The sequence below is a fragment of the Plectropomus leopardus genome, chromosome 9 (assembly GCF_026936395.1).
Source record: "Plectropomus leopardus strain MGB_pleo_1.0 chromosome 9, ASM2693639v1, whole genome shotgun sequence".
In the NCBI taxonomy this organism is placed as follows: Eukaryota; Metazoa; Chordata; class Actinopteri; order Perciformes; family Serranidae; genus Plectropomus; species Plectropomus leopardus.
The window spans coordinates 3,016,385-3,036,132 of NC_142184.1; the positions used below are offsets into that span (position 1 = coordinate 3,016,385).

Genomic DNA, 19,748 nt, shown 5'->3' on the forward strand with positions numbered 1-19,748 from the left:
ATTAGCTGGGCCTGACAACAGTCAAATTTGCTGACTAACAGCGTTGTTGTTAGCATAGCTGCTGTTTAATCATAGTCACTGTTGGCTCTATTAACAGATATTCTTAACAATAATATCGATATGATTAGATTGGTTTTTCAGGGCTAATACCAGGACATATTGTTTGTTGCTAATGAGACTGATAACCACTATTCGGAACTGACATGCAATTAAATTGTAAGTCTTTCTGTCAATATTTAGAATTTGGAATATAACAAACATCCACATTTAACTTTGTTTAAACACCTTTAGCAAATGTTTAATCCAAACTGAAACTTTCAATGTCATATGCAGCCAGCTACCAGCAACTTTTTATTATTAAAATAAAAATTAAAAAAATAATAAACGGCCGAGTCGATCCCTAATATTAATAATAATAATAATAATAATAATAATAATAATAATAATAATAATAATAAACTTTATATGTATGGCACCTTTCATAGAAGAAATACAGCCCAACCTGCTGTACAAGAAAAAAAAACATGCACCAAGTGCTTCAGATAAAAAGACACAGAGGACAATTAAACCCGCATGTAGAAATAAGATCAGAATAGAAAACAAAAAAAAGCATCTTCACATGGATACAACCCACTTGAAAGTACAAGTAAAAGTAAGATGAAATAAGGATAAAATATTAATGCACAGAATGCATAACATAAGATGTAAAATAAAATAAATTTGCATTATTAATAAATATAAGGCTACAAATAGTGTATAAAATGCATTCAATTAAATATTCACTTCTACCTGTAGTCATTGGTGCAAATTTTCGTGCATTTCCTTCAAGTATAAGTAGCAGTGCCTCAGAGTGAAATTGCTTCACCACAAGTAAAAGCTTTTGCATTCAAAATCTTACTTGGAAAATTGAAAATTGCAGATATTTGATTTCTCTCTCTCGCAGTCTGCTGCATTCAGTCCAAACCCCACACAACTTCCCTCTGTGTTTAAGTGCTGCTTCATTGCAGAAAAGTCGTGCTTCAGCAGAAGTGGCCATGGAGTCAAAAAAACAGAAAAATGTAGCAAAAAAGGAGAAAGGATTTTAGGAGCTACTGGTTGTTACATATTCATGCGCCACCATTGTGATAACGACTTTGCCAATAAATATATCCAGATATCCATAATAAATCTATACAGATAAATATATCCAGCCTTATATCACAATTTGTGATTTACATTCTGTATCTCCAGGTCATTATGGCTGCAAAATCCCCTCGGGGATGTCTTAATGAGACTTCCTGTGTCCTTGGCTGTAAGTGAGCGGCCATGATAGACATGTCGTGTTGTATCAGGCTTCCTGTATTTCAGGATGAGCGCTTATGGAAGTGATTAAGCTCGCCTATATTTGTCTGTCTTTGAGTTTGGCAAACTGGAGTGAATTAGGGCATGTCTGTGCAAATAAAATCCTTCTACTGTTTCCTAAATGATGCTGTGAAACTTGAGAATAGCATTTCTGGTTGAGCAGGGGACTTTTCCCCACTGATGTGTTCTCACATGACGCTGCTGTCAGTGTTTTTTAAAATCTGTCCTGAAAGAATAATATGAACCCTTTTAAACAGGCAATGAAATCAGTTTTCTTGTGCCGCGTTCAGACACCATTTACATGTTTTAAAACCTTTGAAACATAAGCAAATTGAAAAAACCATGGCTAAAAAAAGGCGATGAGCAACTCTGCAAAACTTTTCCTGTAAATTAGAAAAGAAAAAGATCTGAAAATTAGTTTTAAAAAAAGGGAAAGAGAGGAAGTTATTAGAAGATAATAAAAAAAGTCCAGGAAACTGTATTATAATTAGTAGAATAGTTATTATTAACTATTTTATCTATTTATTATTATTATTAATAATAATATTTTTTAGCCTGTTTTTGTGGTTTACATTTTTTCTTTTTTTGCTAAATTTCAGGTATTTTTATTGTAACACGCAACTTTTTTGTTGTTGTTGTAGTTGTTTTTAAAGAAATTATGACAATTTGCTTAGGTTTTAAGTGTTAACAATGTTTGTGATGTGCTTTACTTGCTTTTTCAGGGACTTTTTTAATAAAATTGTTCGTTTTCCTGCCACACGCATTCAAGAAAAGCCTTTGACAACAACAATAGATGTCATACTTGGTGTCCGTCTAAATCTTAGAGATATTTATCATAGATGTACCACTGGGACAATCATCAGCAAATAGACCGGGATGCAAATGCTGCAGCGTGGTTTTAAGTGAGGGGTGTGGCTGTGATCTCATACTTGCCTCGGTGTTTACAGACTAGTTGGACCGCTACAAAAAAAACGTGATATGAAGCAAATTATATGAGTTTTATATTCAGTTTGACTTGACTCAGAAGGCATTCTGGAAAGTGTAGGAAATCACTAACACAAAAGAATATGTGAGATTTACGTCCAAATTTCTTTGTTTTTGTAGTCATCCCCATATCTGTTCTCATAGGCGCCGTGTTTCTCTGTATCCTCGCCGTGTTGTTTCTGCGAGCCGGTCTGAATCACTCTTGGCTGAATCAATATACCTTGAGGGTGGAGCAGTCATTTCTCTCGCCAGCTTGTATGCGGATGTTATTGTTGAGACTCTGGATCACACAGCGTCACCAGCGCTACCTGCAGATAATGCTAATCTTGGTCTTTTGCAACACTGTTGTGTGTTTATTTGCTGTGTTGTCTGGTGTGTTGTGCAATCAGTTGTGAAGACGTGGATGTTGCTCTGTGAATCAGGACTTAAAATGCAGGACTTCTTTTAAAGCTTAAAAACACTTCAATCTATAAAAAAAGGAAGCAGGTCAATTATTATTCAATAACTGATGCAGAAGGAGTGGGATTTAAGACGTTTGCATTTCTTTCCACTCCTATTCGGATGTCTGTATATTTGTTTATATTATATGTTCATTCTTTCCTTTCCTTTCTTCATATTTCAGTACGTTATTTTCTGGGAAATCTTGGAAAAAATGTCCAAAAAAATGTATTCATGATTATAATTTGAAAATTATGTTAGAGTAATTATATATATAGTTTTTTTCTTAATATTTTTTCATTTTCAGGAACTCTTTTTGTGCTTTCTACTTATTTCTTGCTAAAATTTGGGGTAATTTCTTGTCAGAACTTGCTCAGTCATTCCCTCTTCCCACTTTTGATAGAAATCAAGCCAATTTGCTCTGGTTTCAAAGGGTTAATCTTACACACTGCTCCTTTAAGATGCTAAAAGTTTCTTAAATTGGCGTTGACAGCTCTGTGCTCCAAAAACACTGGTTGTTCACTGTTGTGGACGTGGGTGTGTTTGTGAGCAATGTGGGGTGTAAGTTTAGCTTTCATAAGAGGTTCGCCCACTGAATAAATGCTACTTGAATGTTGGACTATAACTGCATGAAGTCTATTTTTATCCAGTGTTTCAGGCTCGGGAGCCAGTTTTTTCTTTTTCCTCTTCCCTTTTGTTGTGTCCTCCATGCCAGCTCTGACTGTGCCAAGCTCCTGTAGCTGCCAAAATTATATCGATGTCCTCAGGTGGATGATGTAAGATATTCTCATTACTGTAGAAATGCTGACAGTTGCAGATTTCAGTATTTACCCTTTGAAACCTGAATCGTCACATCACTGTTTGTTTGTTTGTTTGTTTGTTTTTTTTGTGCTGCGCTCAGACACATTTCACAAGCTATTTGACCCTTTGAAACCTGAAATTGATTTGATTTCTTTTGAAAACAGGCAATAGCCAACTTGGGAAGACATGCCCCACAAATTGCAAGACATTAGTAAAATGTGATGAGAAAATTACCTACAAATATAAATATATATCTAAGAAAAGAAAAGATCCAGAGAACCGTATTTACAGTTTTACTAATTTTATGTTCATAAATACAATAAAATATATAAAATAAATACATTGATTTTTTTTAAAGCAGTTTTTAATTCTTTTCAGCTTCTTTACTAATTTCTTGCTCATTTTTGGGCTGTGTTTTGTGAAGTTGTTGGTTGCCATCTCCCCAACTGGCCTTTTTGTGCTAGCTCTGGATAAATAAGGTTTACACACAAATAAATTATGGCTGTGTTGTACTTTTATGGAAGTTTTTTTTGTTCGTTTGTTGGTATTCATTATTCCTGGTGCAGTGTATTGTGGCGTTCCTGTTTTTAGAAAGCAGAAGCTTTAATGGTTCTCAGACAGAAAGGTCTTGAGTTACTCTCCCAGAGTGCAGTTGAACTCCATGCTCCGCTAATTGCCACTTTCTCTTCCTGTCGGATATCTCCTGCTGGCAACACTAGCCTTTTTTTCTTTGTGTGAAATGGATACTTAGAGAAAGATCATCCTAGCAAACCACTCTGAGCTTTTTACGCTTGAACTGATCTAAGTGTGTTTGTTTGCTGCCTCTCGGATGAACTTCTTTTGTTCTTAACCCTGTCCTCTCCTGTCTCTCTGGCTTCAGATATCAACCTGAACTCTCCTAACAAGGGCCTTGTTGTGGATAATGCAGACAGCCTGTCCGACGTGCCGGTGGAGGGAGCGGTGGGGAATGTAGTCAACCCTCTTCCCCCCGGTCTGACAGAGGAAGAGGCTGAGGAGCTCCGCACAGAGCTCACCAAGGTCAGGCCCACATGTTCCAAAATCACCACATTTTTCACATGTACCTGTAATGGCAATAATAATAATGATGGCTGCATTTTATTAGATATGTCAGTGGCTCCAGGTATTGTGTATTCTTACTCACAGGTTTTCAGACTGGAATACTTAATGGGAGTTTAATAAGGGAGTAAGGGAGTAGTAAGGGAGTAGTAATTAATGGTATCAGTGAGGGGTGAGCGATAATTTGAATATATTTGAGGTATCGCGGCTTGTTCCAAGTGAGATATATAAAATGACCATATCGCGAACATCAAGTGTGAATTTTTTCACATTGTTTTTATAAGCCACTGGTGTTTTGGTTCCTTGCTCTCTTCTACGGCAGATACACAGACACACACACGAAGCAGGGCTTTTGCAGAGCTCCAGACCATGACTTTTCAAATTTTGCAACCATGAAAAACTACTGCGACCTGCAGATACTATTAACATATGAACTTGAGAGCTGTTAGTTGGTTTCCAGCTTACAGAGAATAAATCATCACATTTAACTGCACTATAACAGTTTAACTTAATAAGTCTTTAGTGGCAGTGTGTGATATGCAGAGCTCCGATTGTGATTATTTAGTCACATTTTGTAACCACAGAGCAGCAGTGAAAATATTAGTAATATATGAACTGGAGAGCTGTTTGTTTGCTGTTAGTTGAATGAATCCTCACGGTTAAAGGCGCCACAGTATCTGTTTAACTGTCTGTTAACATTAACATCCAAATATTGACGGTGTCCACGGCGAAAACATCAACACTTCCAGCGTAAGATGAGCCAGGTCCCACAAAATAAAAGCACCAAAGGTCCCACTTTGATATATTTAATTATAACAATACTTTTTTAAAAATTTCATTATAAAAGTACTTTATATAAACTTTTTATAATTATATTGTATTACATGTTATTATAACAGTAGCTACTTTATTTAACTATATTCTAACTGCAGTTTATTCAGTTATTTTGTATTCTAGAAGTTAACATTAGTTTGAAGGACATTAAAAAAAATATCGATATAAAGCGTGTATTGGGATATAGCCTTAAAATATTGGGATATTATTTGAAAGCCATATCGCCCAACCCTAGCCCCTCTCTAAAAAGTCAGAAACGCAGCCCTGTTTTCTGCTTTCTCAGAATGTACAGTATTTCTCAGTTGTTCTAGGAGGGTTTTAAGTTTATTTTTAGTTTATTTTGCTAAATAAGGAGGGGATTTTCTCGGCATACAAAAGAATACTTTATCCTTCAGTTTATCAAAAACATTCAGCATCAATACATCTGGAGATCCCTGGTTTTCACTGGACAGGGAGGAAATAAAAAACATCTGCAAAGTAACTAAAGCTGTCAGACAAATTGTAGTGTCATAAAAATACAATATTTACCTCTGATGTAGTTAAGCAGAGATATAAAGTAGGAGCAAATATATAAAACTGAACAAATTTACACAGTTGCGTTCCACCACTATACACACGATAAGATGATGATTTGAGTTTGATGCTGCATGATAGGACGTAACTTTGTGTTTCTCGGCGGAATAAAATAAAAATCCAGCTGTAGTTGCAGCCAGGCAGAGCACCACGAATGAAGAAGAAAACCTCAGATTAAACTCTTTCTGGTTGCTCTGTTGTGTTTGTAGGTGGAGGAGGAGATCAACACCCTGCGTCAGGTTTTGTCAGCCAAAGAGAGACACGCCACAGAGCTGAAGAGGAAACTTGGCCTCAGCCCGCTCAACGAACTCAAGCAGAACCTCACCAAGAGCTGGCAAGACGTACAGACCTCCAATGCGTATGTATTCATGTATAAACAATTTAAAATACAGCACCAACTTAGGATAAATCACAGCTCCTCAAGTTTATTTTTTAACAATATAGAGAGTCGAAGGCCTCGTGCAGCTTCTGCTCCAGTTTTCTCAGTGGATTTTCCCTCTCTGAGAACCTCAAACATCATCAGATTGATGTTTACTTGTATACTAAACAAACATTTGATTCTTTGTTTCTTGCTGATCGAGCTATCTCGTAAAGTAGAAAGAACACACTCTCCCTGAAAGCCACCGTTGTCAACTATTAGATATGAGCATCATTCTATTTTAACCATGATAAAATGATTATTTTGTTAACATTTGAGAAGCTCCTGAAGGCTTATCCGGCGTTTGTCTGCACATGCAGCTTCAGGAGATAAAATTTGATCCAATACGTCCTGTTGAAGTCATAGAAAAGCATATTTAATGGCTTATCAGAGACTAAAACACGGCACCAGGGTTTATAATACAATGAAAAATGAATTTACAACTCTGGGAAATTATCGAGAGAATTATTTTATCCTTCGTTTTGACAAATTAGGCCAAAATTAGCCAAAAAATGTTACAAAGTAATCATTAGGAATGTGATGTTGCCAGGGGCGTAGCATTAAATTCTGGCCCCACGCATAAGTGGTCTCGAGTCTTTTTACAAAGTCAGTTTTCCTTCATTCCCTTTTGCTCTTTTTTTTAAATTTAATTGTTTTTAATGGAACCTCGATTTCCCTTTTCTGGGGGGAGTAAAGGCATGACAGACTTTATGTTGGTGCTCCGGAAACATAAGCGGTCATTCAGGGACGAATCGTTGGGCAAAGGTGAATTAAACCACTTTGAGGCTTTAATGGATGAGAGGAGCCTCTGAGAGCTTCCACTATTTTTATTTTTCTAAGTTCAGTCTTCATACAGATTCATACAGACAATTTTAATTTATTTATGGCACTAATTGCTTAAAATTTAAGAATTTCAAACAAAACCAAACTTTTCATCCCAGGCTTTTTGAGTCATCCTCGAATCTGATTGGTCAAATTTTTATTTGAATTATTTATTAGCGGGATCTTTCTGTGGCATTATTCATACTTCATGTCAATCTGAACAACACAGTCCGGCAGTGCAGCGAAAACCTCGTCAGAGCTGAGTTGTGAAATGTTAAACATTGTAATTGATTATTTATCTTGATGAAACATTGAGTTGCTCTAATTTTTACTGCCCAGCACTGTCGTGGATGCCCCTTTAGTTTAGGATATGGACAGAAAAGAATCACCACATATGCACACAAAAATATTTTAGTGGAATGAATGAATGAATAAGGATAGTTGATTTTTTTTTTTTCAATACAATTTGGACAAAAAATGTAACTCAGATGAGTTTGAGTACCGTCCAAAGAGATGAATCAGCGCTTCCTGCAGTATTTCTCTGATAGTAACAACTTCATCGGAAACAAAATGACTCATCTCGTGTGGTGATGCATCCAACCTTTTAAAGTCTTTAGATCATTTTCCTCAGAGGCTTAAATTATGAAGGATGACTAAACCTTTTAGATGAAGCTGTAGCAGAGGTGAAGGTGCTGCATTATCAGATATAATAATCATGCTTTTAAAGATGCTGTGATCACCATTGCTAATCAAGCTCGTCACAGCTGGAGAACAAATATCTATCTGCAGTTTTTCATGTAATGGTTACACTTAAAAACACGACAACAGCTTCTCTGTTTGACTTTAGATTTAATGCTTCAACATCATCAGACTCTGCCTGTTTCAGTAACTAAAGTGGTAAAATATGGTGATTACACGTGATTAATTAAGCAGCCGTGGTTATTAACCTCAGCAGGGCTGTTGACATAGAGAAGACTCTTAGTGAGTTACAAAACAAACTCCTCTGTGAAATGATGCTGCTGAAAATAATTACTGAGTTTTTGTTGGAAAAAGATAATTACTGTGCTGCATCTTAACTTATGAAGATGAAAGCATGTTTCTGTCAACAAGGATTCATAAAGTGTCTTTAAACCTTTTTTTTTTTTATCTTTGTTGACATTCTCCGCGAGGAAACAAGTACATAATTCAGCATGTTTTACATATTTTTTGAGGTTGTGCAATCTTATATGGGTATATGAGAGTTGGAGTCTTTTTTATTTTGATTTTATTAAAAGTAAAATATAATCTCAAAAATTTGTCAGGATGAACAGGTTTGTCTTACTCTTGAATATGGATTTATTTCTGGATAAACGAACTGTTCATATTTTCTGAAAAGACAGAAATGAATGCACTTTTTTTATTCATTACACATGGATAACAATTTAAACAGATTTCAACCGTCCACTTTGCTAATTACAATATACAGTTTATATCATTTATCAGTATCAGAGGTCAGCAACCTTTTAAGTATAACGTGCCATTTTTTAATTTTCTTGTTAATCACTATGCTTTATCAAACAGTCAGACTTCCTCTTCTCAAACTACTCCATAAAACATTGGTTGTGTTGTCACTTTTGCTGGTTTTAAGATATTGGTTTTAACCCTTTGAAAACTGGAGCAATATCACTTTTCTTGTACTGCTTTCACATGCCTTTCATAAGTTTTGAAACCTTTTAAAGCCCAAGAAAATTGGTTTGATTTATTTCAAAAACATGGGATATTTTTCAGTTATCATAATTGCTTTTTTTAAACAATTATTCTATTTTTTAAGCACTTTTTTCAGATCAGCTCCTTTATTTTAGTTTTATTTTTTAAATTTCTTGCTAGTGTTTGGGTTATTTATTTTATTTTGCTAATTGCCTTTTTACTTTTTTTTTGTTTAGTTTTGTTTTTAAAGACATCAAGCCTATTTGCCCAGGTATCAAAAGGTTATGCATCAGATATCCTAATTTACAATCAAATCCCAGTATGTTGCCAATACAGCCAAATGTGGTATGTCAAACACATCCCAATCAAGTGCAATGCTAAATATTGTGGCTACTTTCGAATCAGCTGTCTCAAATGTTTTCATTTATCACACTTACTGCTCCGGTGCCTTTGATTAAACAGGGCCGAGCTTGCTGATCAGTGTTAAATGATGTGTAAATGCTAAAATTCATTTTGAAATAATGGCAGAACTCAGCAGATGTCAGAAGAAAGTGTTTGACCTGTCATCATCGAGATTAATATCAACACTGGTATATTTACAGTACACTCTTAACTGACCTGACTAAAAACTGAATACTCTCCAGTGCCAGGTCACTGTTTCGTTCCTGTCACGGTTATGTATTTGCACATTTTAATGCTGCTTTGGTCGCTGGAGGACACACGTGTCGTTCAAGCAAGTTAAACAAATACGGTAGAGAATTTAAATCCTTGAATATCAGATCAGAGATTGTGCCGTTTGAGGCTTCAGTGTCGTCTTTGATGAATCAGTGAGTTTGTAATAGTGATAAACGGGGTCGCTCACTTGTAACAACATTTTGATTGAAGCACGACTTGATTTGTACTAGTTTCTTGGAAAATAATATAAGTTATTCTCATTCTGATGGAACACAGGCTTTTAAAAAAGCTACCAGACTCCACAGTGTAACTTTGAAAGTGTTTATGAATCCCTGACAGATTTCATATTTTACTAATAATGACCAAAAAAACCCAAAAAAAACAATTCTTTAACCCTTTAAAACCAGGATAGACATCAGTTTTCTTGTGCTGTGTTAAGGCACCTTTTTAATAGCAAGTCTTTTAAAGTAAATTGGTTTCTTTACGAAAACATGAAAAAAGGAAAGCAACTTGGCAATAAATTTACCACAAATTGAAATAAATTAGCAAAAGGTAACAAGAAAATGACCTAAAAATTTGCTTTATAAAAGAGAGAGAGAATTATTAGAAAATTAGCTAAAAATTTCTTACAGGGTTTGTGCAATTTTTGTCGTTGTAATTGTTTATCTATCCTTCCTTTTTATCTCTGCTGTCTGTGTATATTGGTTGTCTTGTTAGTTTATGCTTTATTATATATTAGTCAGCTGCATTCAGCACTTTTGCCCAGGACAAATTTCCTTTCGGACAATAAAGTCACTCATTACCTTCTTTCCATGTTTTTGAAAGAAATCAAACCAATTTGCGTTAAATGGAAATAACACGATGATTATTTACATTAAGACAATGTTTGCTGAGTTGTATTTAATTTAAAATAACCAGAGTGCTCTGAGACTCTTTGGTTTTTGACCTGCTTTGAGTCCTAAAGCGAAACCCCCTCATGTCTCTGTCTCTAGCTATGTGAGAACCACTGAGAAACTGGGCGAGTGGAATGAAAGAGTTACCAGCTTGGAATTGTGAGTCTGTTTGCTGCTCGCTCAGCGGACGATGTCTGGGCGTCCGCGGTGTTTGCTCTCTCACGCTCTGACTTCTACTCACGCTCGATCCTTCTCCGCTCACACCTTCTAACCATGTTTGCGAACACTTAAATTTCAACGGTTGGTGTTTAACTTTGTGTCCGTGAGGAGGACAGACATTCATCTGTAGTCTGTTTATTCTCTTTCGCTCGTGTCGAATGAGATGCTGTAAAGGAATGTTTCCACATGAGTGTGTATTAATATGCTCAGCAGAGAGAGAGTTTTCTATTTCAGAAGTGATTGAGCTTTAAGGGATAGTTCTCCCAAAAATGAAAATTCAGTCATAATAATGATAAGTCATAATGCTAACCAGAAACCGCCCCAAAGAACAGTTTTAATAATAAGAATAGTTTTAGTCAAAGTCAGCTTTTCAGGGATTGAAAATAGGTTTCTCTCCATTCCCAAAGAAGTACAAAGAGAGAAAATAAAGAATAATGCCCATTATTGCATGTAAGACATAATGAATATGCATACCTACATATGCTATTTATTCACATGTGCAATGTGGTGGGTGCAAAAGGCAGGAGGTTTACATTGTACGAGGTTATTATTCCTATAAAGGGACTTGCTGCTAACGCCACAAGTCTCTCTCTGTGAGTGCAGGAGGCTTCCAGGTAACATGTAAACTGGTGTGCAGATATGGCGAGCTCTTGTTGGTCTCACGTGAGCACGCATACGTGAATACGGTTCCCACACTAAGAGCTACAGGTTACAGCAGGGATAAAAACATGATGGCAGTGACGTGTTTCAAAACAACTTTGGACGAGCAGTATAGAGACATTTTGTGATTTCATTATGTATTTTTTTTAACGTTTGAATCCTAGAAAATGACTGAATTTTCATTTTTGGGTGAACTATCGCTTTAAGGTTCTGGAAAAAAGCAGTATATCTGGGAACTAATAATGCCTTGATTGAAAGATTTGCATGGAGTTTATTAAAAAGTTGCTGATTTATTTAGGATCTTACGATAGGATCTGTCGGCACTCGTGGTGCTGTTAGGAGCCTGTTGCATGTGTGGAGTGACATTGTGCACTGAATGGGATTTCGTGTGTGTCTGTGTCTAACCGCTGCAACATGAGCTACATAAGTGACTCACCTGAGTCTCTGTTTGTCTACTGAGGCCTGTGACTCACCTTTGTAGTGTTTGATAATCAGATATTTTAAGGCGGTGCTGTTGGCTGAGATATGGCAGTATTTCTTTAATGGAAGTCTGCGCTCACAGAAGTAGAACCACAGGGCTGATGTATTTAAATTTCTGTTGTTGTCGTATGAATATGTAAGATTATCTGTTCTTTCATTCTCTTTAGTTTTCTCTCTTTTCCTCCCTCCTATCAGTATCATCCGTCTGTTCTTGCTTCCTCTCCCAGAGGTCAGGTGTCCTCTCTTCCTCTGCAGAAGTGATGACACATGTCCTCCTCTCGCTCTACTTCCTCTCCAATTTCTTTCATATTTTAGGCTTTCCCAGATGCTTACTCGTTGCTTTAATGGTAACTACTTTTGTTGGAAGATATTTTTTCCCAGAAATAACAGCATTAAATTATATTATCATTTTCATTTCATGCCACAAATATAATTATATAATAGCATAATAATGGACATTGGAATGAAATTTTAAAAAAATATTTTTTTTTTAACTTAAATTATTAAAATAAATATTTAATATATATATACATTTAAAAGTAATGCTCACTTAAAAAGTACATATAAAACTATAGTACATTTTTGTCAGAGTAGCCCAAAATTACTGGATTTGAGACAAATAAAACCATGTGATTCCTCTTGCGACTAGTAGATAAACCAAGCGAAGCCCTGGAAATACCACTGTTCCCTCCGTTATCCGGCTGGTGTGCCGCAGTCGGCCCCCGGAGATGGACGGCTCGGGAGCGGGGCATGGAGGATGAAGTTATTTGAGAGTAAAATTTTAAACGACAGACAAGGCCTTGGCAATATGGCTAAATATGTTATCACAATATAAAATGTTCAGTTGATATTGATAATTATCCACCAAAAAAATCAAATAATTATTGATTTTTTGCTCGTAAGTGAAAGTGGGGAAAAAAAAATTAATTGCAGTTTAAACTGTCATTTTAACTGTTACCTTTTGGTGCATTTGCCCGAGGTTGGTAGGCTAAAGACGATAAGGACTGTTCCTCTTCCTCTCCAAAAGTGGAGCTGTAGGCTACCGGCAAGCTACACTGTGTCTCCTTTGAAGTGTTTTACTTTTCTGCGGATGTGGGTAGGCATCAGTGGAGTGATTAAAAACGGGAGAATCTCTGAGCCCAGCTAACTGTTGGGAAACCTCTGCTGTTTATTCCAGCATCTTGTTGGCAGCAGCCATCGGGGTCAGCAGGGTGATAGAGTTCATGTCCATACATCGTGCGATAAGGCGAGAATGTAATCATTGTGACAGGCCTACCGGTGGCCAGGATGATATCCGACACAGCTGTGTCTGATTCTGTATTTGAGTCTCTTAAATAGAGAGAGTAAGGAGTTTCGTTAAATGTGTCAAAAATCAAACTCCATCAGGCCTCACTCTTGTAGCATTTGGCTATTGCATAATGATTTCAGCCTGAGGGCTGATTGGCTGAATAAAATCAATTGGCAGAGAATGGAAAAACAGCCATGATGTAATGATGTAATAACCAGTGATCAGCTGATTCCCATTAGTGGTTAAACATAATCACGGATGGGTTATAGGCCTCTGGGTACTACATGTGAAAGTGATATGGTTGTTTTGTTTTGCATCGTAATATTTTTCATATTTTGATGACAGAAAAGTATGTCAAATAACTTTTTTAAACCTCCTCCACATGAAGGATCTACTTTTGGAAATATCATATTGATGTTTTGTTTCAACCAGTGTCAGTGACGTATGATTTTAAGTTGCAGGAGGACTTTTTTTTTTGCTCAAACTGAAGAGTTATGAATCTGTTTTAGAGCTGTCTGCCACTTGTTAAAATTTCCCATGTGTTTCTGACCTTTTGGTAAAGTGTTGGCAGCAGTTGGTTTGAAGTGGAGTTTCTGTCCAGACTCTGCAGTCGGCAAGAAAAACATGATATCAGTGAGTTTTCTGCTGCTGCTGTGAGGGCTGAGGCCAAAGGAATTTTCCATGTGGCTGCTCCTGATATGGACTGGATTGGCGAGCTCACTCAGCTAGTTAGGCCAACCTGACATCACTATGCTGCTGACACGGTTCATGATTTTTACACACTCACACACACCCCTTCATTAACAGCAGCAGGTGCCCTGGTCTTGGGTTTGTCGTTTGTTCTTTTTCTGCACTCGGAAATAGACCTGCATGTCTGCAGACGCATTTCTCACACTCTTTATATTTCAGTAACTCCCACACCCACAATAATTGTGGATTATTACAAATATTTGCCTAAAATAGCAGTAAAACGAGCAGGCAGCACCTTATCCCTGGTTTGAGCCAATATGCACACACACACGTGCACAATGCCAAGTACAGTACAGGAAAAGTGTGTCTGTATCTCTAACACACGCGCCCTGGTCGTGCCTGGCGACCAGATGGGCGGCTCAGACTCGCTGCTGCAGGAACAAGTGGGAGGAGAGGAAAGGAATGTGAGAAAGGGAGGGAAGAGACAGAGAGGGTGTTTTGCTTAGTCACATGATGTCCAAAGAGAGAGAGACAGACACACACACAGTCAAACTAAACAAACATCCAAATGGATTATGAATTATTGATGCACAAAGACTCGGAGTGGGTTGCCATGAAAACTGTAGTGGGTGGAGAGAGTCAGCCAGCTTTTGTAATCTATTTTCAGATCAGTTGTGTGCTCTATTAGCATGACAATAAAAATCACTCTGCTTTTTTTTGCCAAAGAATAGAGATAAAGTAAGTCAACACTTTCCTTTTAGCCACATTTGTATTTCACCTAGCAACGTAGTCTCCTCAGCGTTTTCCACTAATATTGCACACTGACTTCTCTTTCTTCATGGTTAAACACATTTTAGTGCCCGTTTCTCGAAAATAAACCGTTGACAAAGGCTGAAGAGACAAAGAAACATATAAATGTAAAAGAGACAGAACCCCAATGTCTATTCAAAGTGTCGTTCTCTGCAGTGAAACAAACGCAGCAGTCAAACACTGATGTGTGTTTGGACAGACGGTGTAATGTGACGACGCTGCTCTGTATGAAGTCACTGTGCTGTACAGTACGCAGCATTGTGCCGATGTAAGACAGGAAATAGAGACTGGCCTTGTTTGGAGCAGAGCCGTCGACAAGGAGAGCAGTCTCCTGTTAATGCGGCGCATCGATTGTGGCATCGATTATTTAGAGGTGAACTAAACATGTAACAGCGTGGCTTTAGGGGGAGTTTGGGCGAAAAACAAGTCAGAATAATGATTTTTTTCTCAGTTAACTTGTTTTTATAATCGTTGGAAGCCAAATAAAGTTTGCTTAATTACACAGACTGTGGCGTCCTCTAGCTCAGGGATTCCCAAACTTTGCCATGCCAAGGACCCCCAAAGTGCATGAGCCTTTGCTGCATTTGCTGCATTTTTTTTTGTTTACATTACATGTAGATTATTATTATTATTATTATTATTATTATTATTATTATTATTATTATTATTATTTATTTTGAAATGTAATTATTTTTATTTATTTTTCTTGATTTTGTTTTTGTAAATTCTTGTGTATTTTATTTTTTTTATTTATTACCACTATCATTCTATTTAGCTATTTATTGTTTTATATTTACATGTATGAGGTGACACTGTTAAAGTGAAAAAAGTTCACTAAGATATTAATGATAAAAATTACATGTACATTATAACGGCAAATATCAAACATACAGCTTCTTAATATTATTTATTTTATTAATAATAATCAGTCTTGTTGTGTTTGTAGAGCTCCCTCCTTATTGAAACATTGCCACTGTTTGAAGATCAATATTTATTTTTTTATTGCACACATCAGAGCTGCCGCCTCACATCCTTTTGCAGGATTGATACACGCAACTTTGTTGATCAGAATAATTTGCCATCGCTCCTGTAGGCCAGTAGAAACAGTGTTAATACCAAAGTCAAAACTGTTCAATTTTATTTCCAAATTCAAATCAGCTTTATTGGCATTACATTGTTGCCAAAGCAAAACAACAGATTATTAAATGAAGAAACACATTGCAGAAATACATGTAAGATACATACTATCTTAATTACATAGAAACATTTTTATGAGCTCGTTTCTCGTAGTTTATGACAACAAACTCTTAACATCTGTGATCGCACTGAAATTAATAATGAAATATGACGCACTGTTCAAAGAGGAATATTGATACTTCCTGTTTCTATCGGACCTGAGTTAATGACTTCTTTCAGAAATCCTTCTCTATTCTTTTTACATTAGCAGTCACAGCTTATTTTCACATAACATGGTCGGCACAAACATGTTGCATTATGAGAAAAGGCCTACAGCGCTCTCTGATTGCACAAGAGCTCAACAGCTATTTCACATCTCTGAAATGTGGCCGAACCACTTTACCTGATTATGACTTCTTATCTACGCTGCTGTTCAGAGGTCTGGAATCAGCTGTTATACTTGTGTTTTTCTTCTTTACTTCAATAATACTTCTCTGTTTTAACAGAGATTAAAAACAAAATCATTGAGACACCAAATGTATTATTTATGTTTGAGAAAGAAGAATTATAAAATGATTCAAACTTTCATTTATTCGATGTCCCCACAGTTACTGCGTTTACATGTGCACTAATATTACACTGTTTTTCAGAATAAGAAATCATGTATATACATGTAATAAGAAATCATGTATATACAATATAAATCATTTTATATTCGTTTTATTAAGTATTGTTTAGGCATGTGTACAGCACATTTTGGAATATCTGTAAGAGATTTTGATATCAGCAGATTTTTGGATGTATGGAAACATTGCAACACCAACCTTTAAAAGGAGGTGGTTGAAGGAATGAAAGAGGGAGGCTGTGTTGGCATGGTTACTAAAGTCCTCCACCAATAGCAAACTTTGAGAAAAAAACTATTTAAATGCCAAGCAGCAAAATTGCAGGAGTTGCTCCAGAAGTTTCACTTTCCATAATTTTGACGAGTTAACATGTTTGAGCAGACTTAAATCAGAGCATGCAAAGCTGCATATAAACGGGAGTGTTAGTGGAATATTCATTTTCAGTCACCGTGTAAACCGCTCAGCGAGAATATTTTGGCTACTTGCCATCATGTGCCTGACGCTGTGTGACGGTGACACAGAATTTCAAAATAAAGGTGTATCCAGAAGGTGATGATAATGATCAATGTTTACGCTTTACATCAATGATACATGATTGTTCCTGGGGCAGAGAGAGGGGATGATGACTGATATATCGATCCATTGGTGGACCTCTAGTAATGACTAACTGTGTGTCTAGTTGCTTAAATATACAAATAATATTTAGGCGGCGGACACTCTTTTCTGTGTTGAGTGTTTGGGTCATGAGTCTTATGATCTGCGGCGTTCAAAGCTTTCACCAGATGAACGTAAATTTAGATCTCTCATGCTTGTTTTGGCTTTACTTCCATATCTGCTCCATTGTTTTGCAGAGCAGTCAGCACAGACACACTTCCTCTCTTTTTCTCGATACAGCACAGGCAGGACTGTGTGTGTGTGTGATTATGTTTTCTTTGTTACTAATCATGAATAGGCTGTGCTGTTAACCTGTTGAGAGTTACTAAGGGACTGTTTTCCACATTTAGGTATAATGTTTTTTATGTTTTGCACTAACAGCTGTGTCCTTTGCCCTCACAGTTTCCTGCAGAGAGGAAACTGAGTTGATTGTTTGCTCTTTTATCAAACTGAAGTAGACACACAATCAGGTGATCACATGAGGTATTCACGCCATGTTTATATGGAAATTATTTCTGGAGAAAATGGCAACTTTAGTTACGTTTTGGCTTTTCATTTACAAGATTTGAAAACGGGTTCCAGAGTGCAAACTTTTGAGAATGTCACCGTTTTCGTTGGTCACCTAAACTGGCAATACAGAGTTTCCTCTGACAACAGGGATTATATTATAGCACGAACACAGAAAGTTACAGCATATGGATGCCTAATAACTCACTCTAAACATTTTTAGATATTTTTATAGCAATGTCAAATACTAGAAATAAATATAAATGCACATTGGCTCCTTAAATTAGCAGTGTTCTTTTGCAGTTTCGATTAACAAATGGTTTCTAATCTAATTGATCTCAATTTGCATCAGTCACATTCAGTATTCTGCAGTACAAAATCTTGTTAAATGACCTCATGCACTTTAAATTAATTAATTTTCATTTTGTAACAAAATATCAGATGTAAAATGGTGATTTCATGTTGTTTTTTCCATCTTTAACATTTGGGGAGAGAAAAAAAATGTTTGCATTACTGTGATTTTTGCATTGTGTGTGTTGTTAATGCTGCTATTTCTCCTTGTGAAGAAAAACCTCAACTTTCGTTTGAAAATTAACTCTTGAAATCCAACTGGACGTCCACCAAAACGGTTAAATCCAGTCAGTGAAATAAACATTTAGTTGGTGTTGGATCTGTAAAACTCCACTGTTGTGCTCTGCTGTACTGTGAGTGTGTCTCTTGCCCTGTGTCATGATCCTGCTGTTGTGTCTTCAGATATCTGTCTGCCTCAGCCACTTTGGATGACATTACCCGCTCTGAAGTGTGAGTTGACCCCTTTCTCTTTTGTGTTTTTGTTTTTGTAGATGAGCTAAGGTTTCTTTAAGTTTGGGTTGGTTTTTTGGGCATTTTTTTTCTTGTTTATTTTGACCATCCATCCTTCTTCTTCTGTTTTTTCCCTCTTGCTGTCGTGATGGTGAGGGTGTTTGTGTGTCGGTGGCTGTTGGATTCAGGAAGTTTTTCTGCAAACATGTTTTTATAGTTTTACATTGCATAATTAATTACGTGTCATAAATAATAGATCTTCTGGATTTTTACAGTATAAACTTCAGAAAGTGTTCTGTCAGTGTGGATGGACACAGGTGTGTGTGTGTGTGTGTGTGTGTATCTGTGTGTCTGTGTGTGCGCACGTTGGTACTCAGCCACTCCAGATTATCTCCAAAATACTATTTTCTCAGCCTCTGTGAACCATCTGCTGCTGAGACTTGATGTGTGTTTGTGCAGATCTGTGTGTGTGTGTGTGTGTGTGTGTGTGTGTGTGTGTGTGTGTGTGTGTGTGTGTGTGTGTGTGTGTGTGTGTGTGTGTGTGTGTGTGTGTGTGTGTGTTTACTGTAGCTTTTGAAGTGTACATGTATTTGAGTGGGTGCTTATGTGCATATTTCTGACCGTTTTTCTGTATGTGGGTATTTGTGTCTGTGTTTGTGTGTGAGTTTGTGTCTTTAAGCTCATTTATTCTCGACGTTAGATACGTATACAGATACATAAGGAGCCAATCAGTCCGTATTTGTGCACAGATACAGACGAAACGGAGTAGATCCACTCAAGATCATGGGGAAGTAAGGTGCAGTTCAGACTACAAGATACAACTGAAGGAGACAACTAGGAAATTTAAAAAGCAGCATATATGAGCAAAATAGTAATATAGTGAAAATAATTCCCCCCTCCACATGTTTCAACATATCGAATGACCTCACGAGACGGGTTGCCATTACAGATTTATTCAAAACTTAGGCAGTGTTTATAAAATGTCGATATAACACAATTGCATGATGACTGTTTCCACTAAGCGATGTTATGCGAGAAGCATGGTGATGGCTGAAAACATTATCAGGTTTATTTCTATTGCAGCCACCGCACTAGCCATCATTATTTCCAATGGAAAGCTGACAAACTGACATGTTTCCATTAGACGTTAGACATTAGATTTTCTATTCTCCGTTTCAGTTTGCACAATTTGACGGTTAATGGAAACCGGCCTACAGACCACCGCTGTCTACAACACTGCCTCTGTTATAACGTACATTATTACGACCTCCTCCACCATAGCCTGGATTGTTGTTTTG

At 36.8% G+C, this 19,748-nt stretch overlaps 1 protein-coding gene across 16 annotated transcripts in view; it reads left to right on the top strand.

Moving 5' to 3' along the window:
- tpd52l2b (tpd52 like 2b) overlaps positions 1–19,748 on the top strand; it is a 35,951-nt gene that overhangs the window by 767 nt on the left and 15,436 nt on the right. For 6 of the 16 annotated variants that reach the window (XM_088081689.1, XM_088081691.1, XM_088081694.1 and 3 more), the window contains exons 2-4: positions 4,445–4,602; positions 6,258–6,406; positions 10,642–10,701. In XM_088081689.1, the coding sequence (XP_087937815.1) occupies positions 4,445–4,602; positions 6,258–6,406; positions 10,642–10,701 (367 nt within the window). Of the gene's footprint in view, positions 1–4,444; positions 4,603–6,257; positions 6,407–10,641; positions 10,702–18,402; positions 18,451–19,748 lie in introns of all 16 variants that reach the window. The other 10 variants (XM_088081692.1, XM_088081696.1, XM_088081693.1 and 7 more) reach the window with 3 other exon arrangements.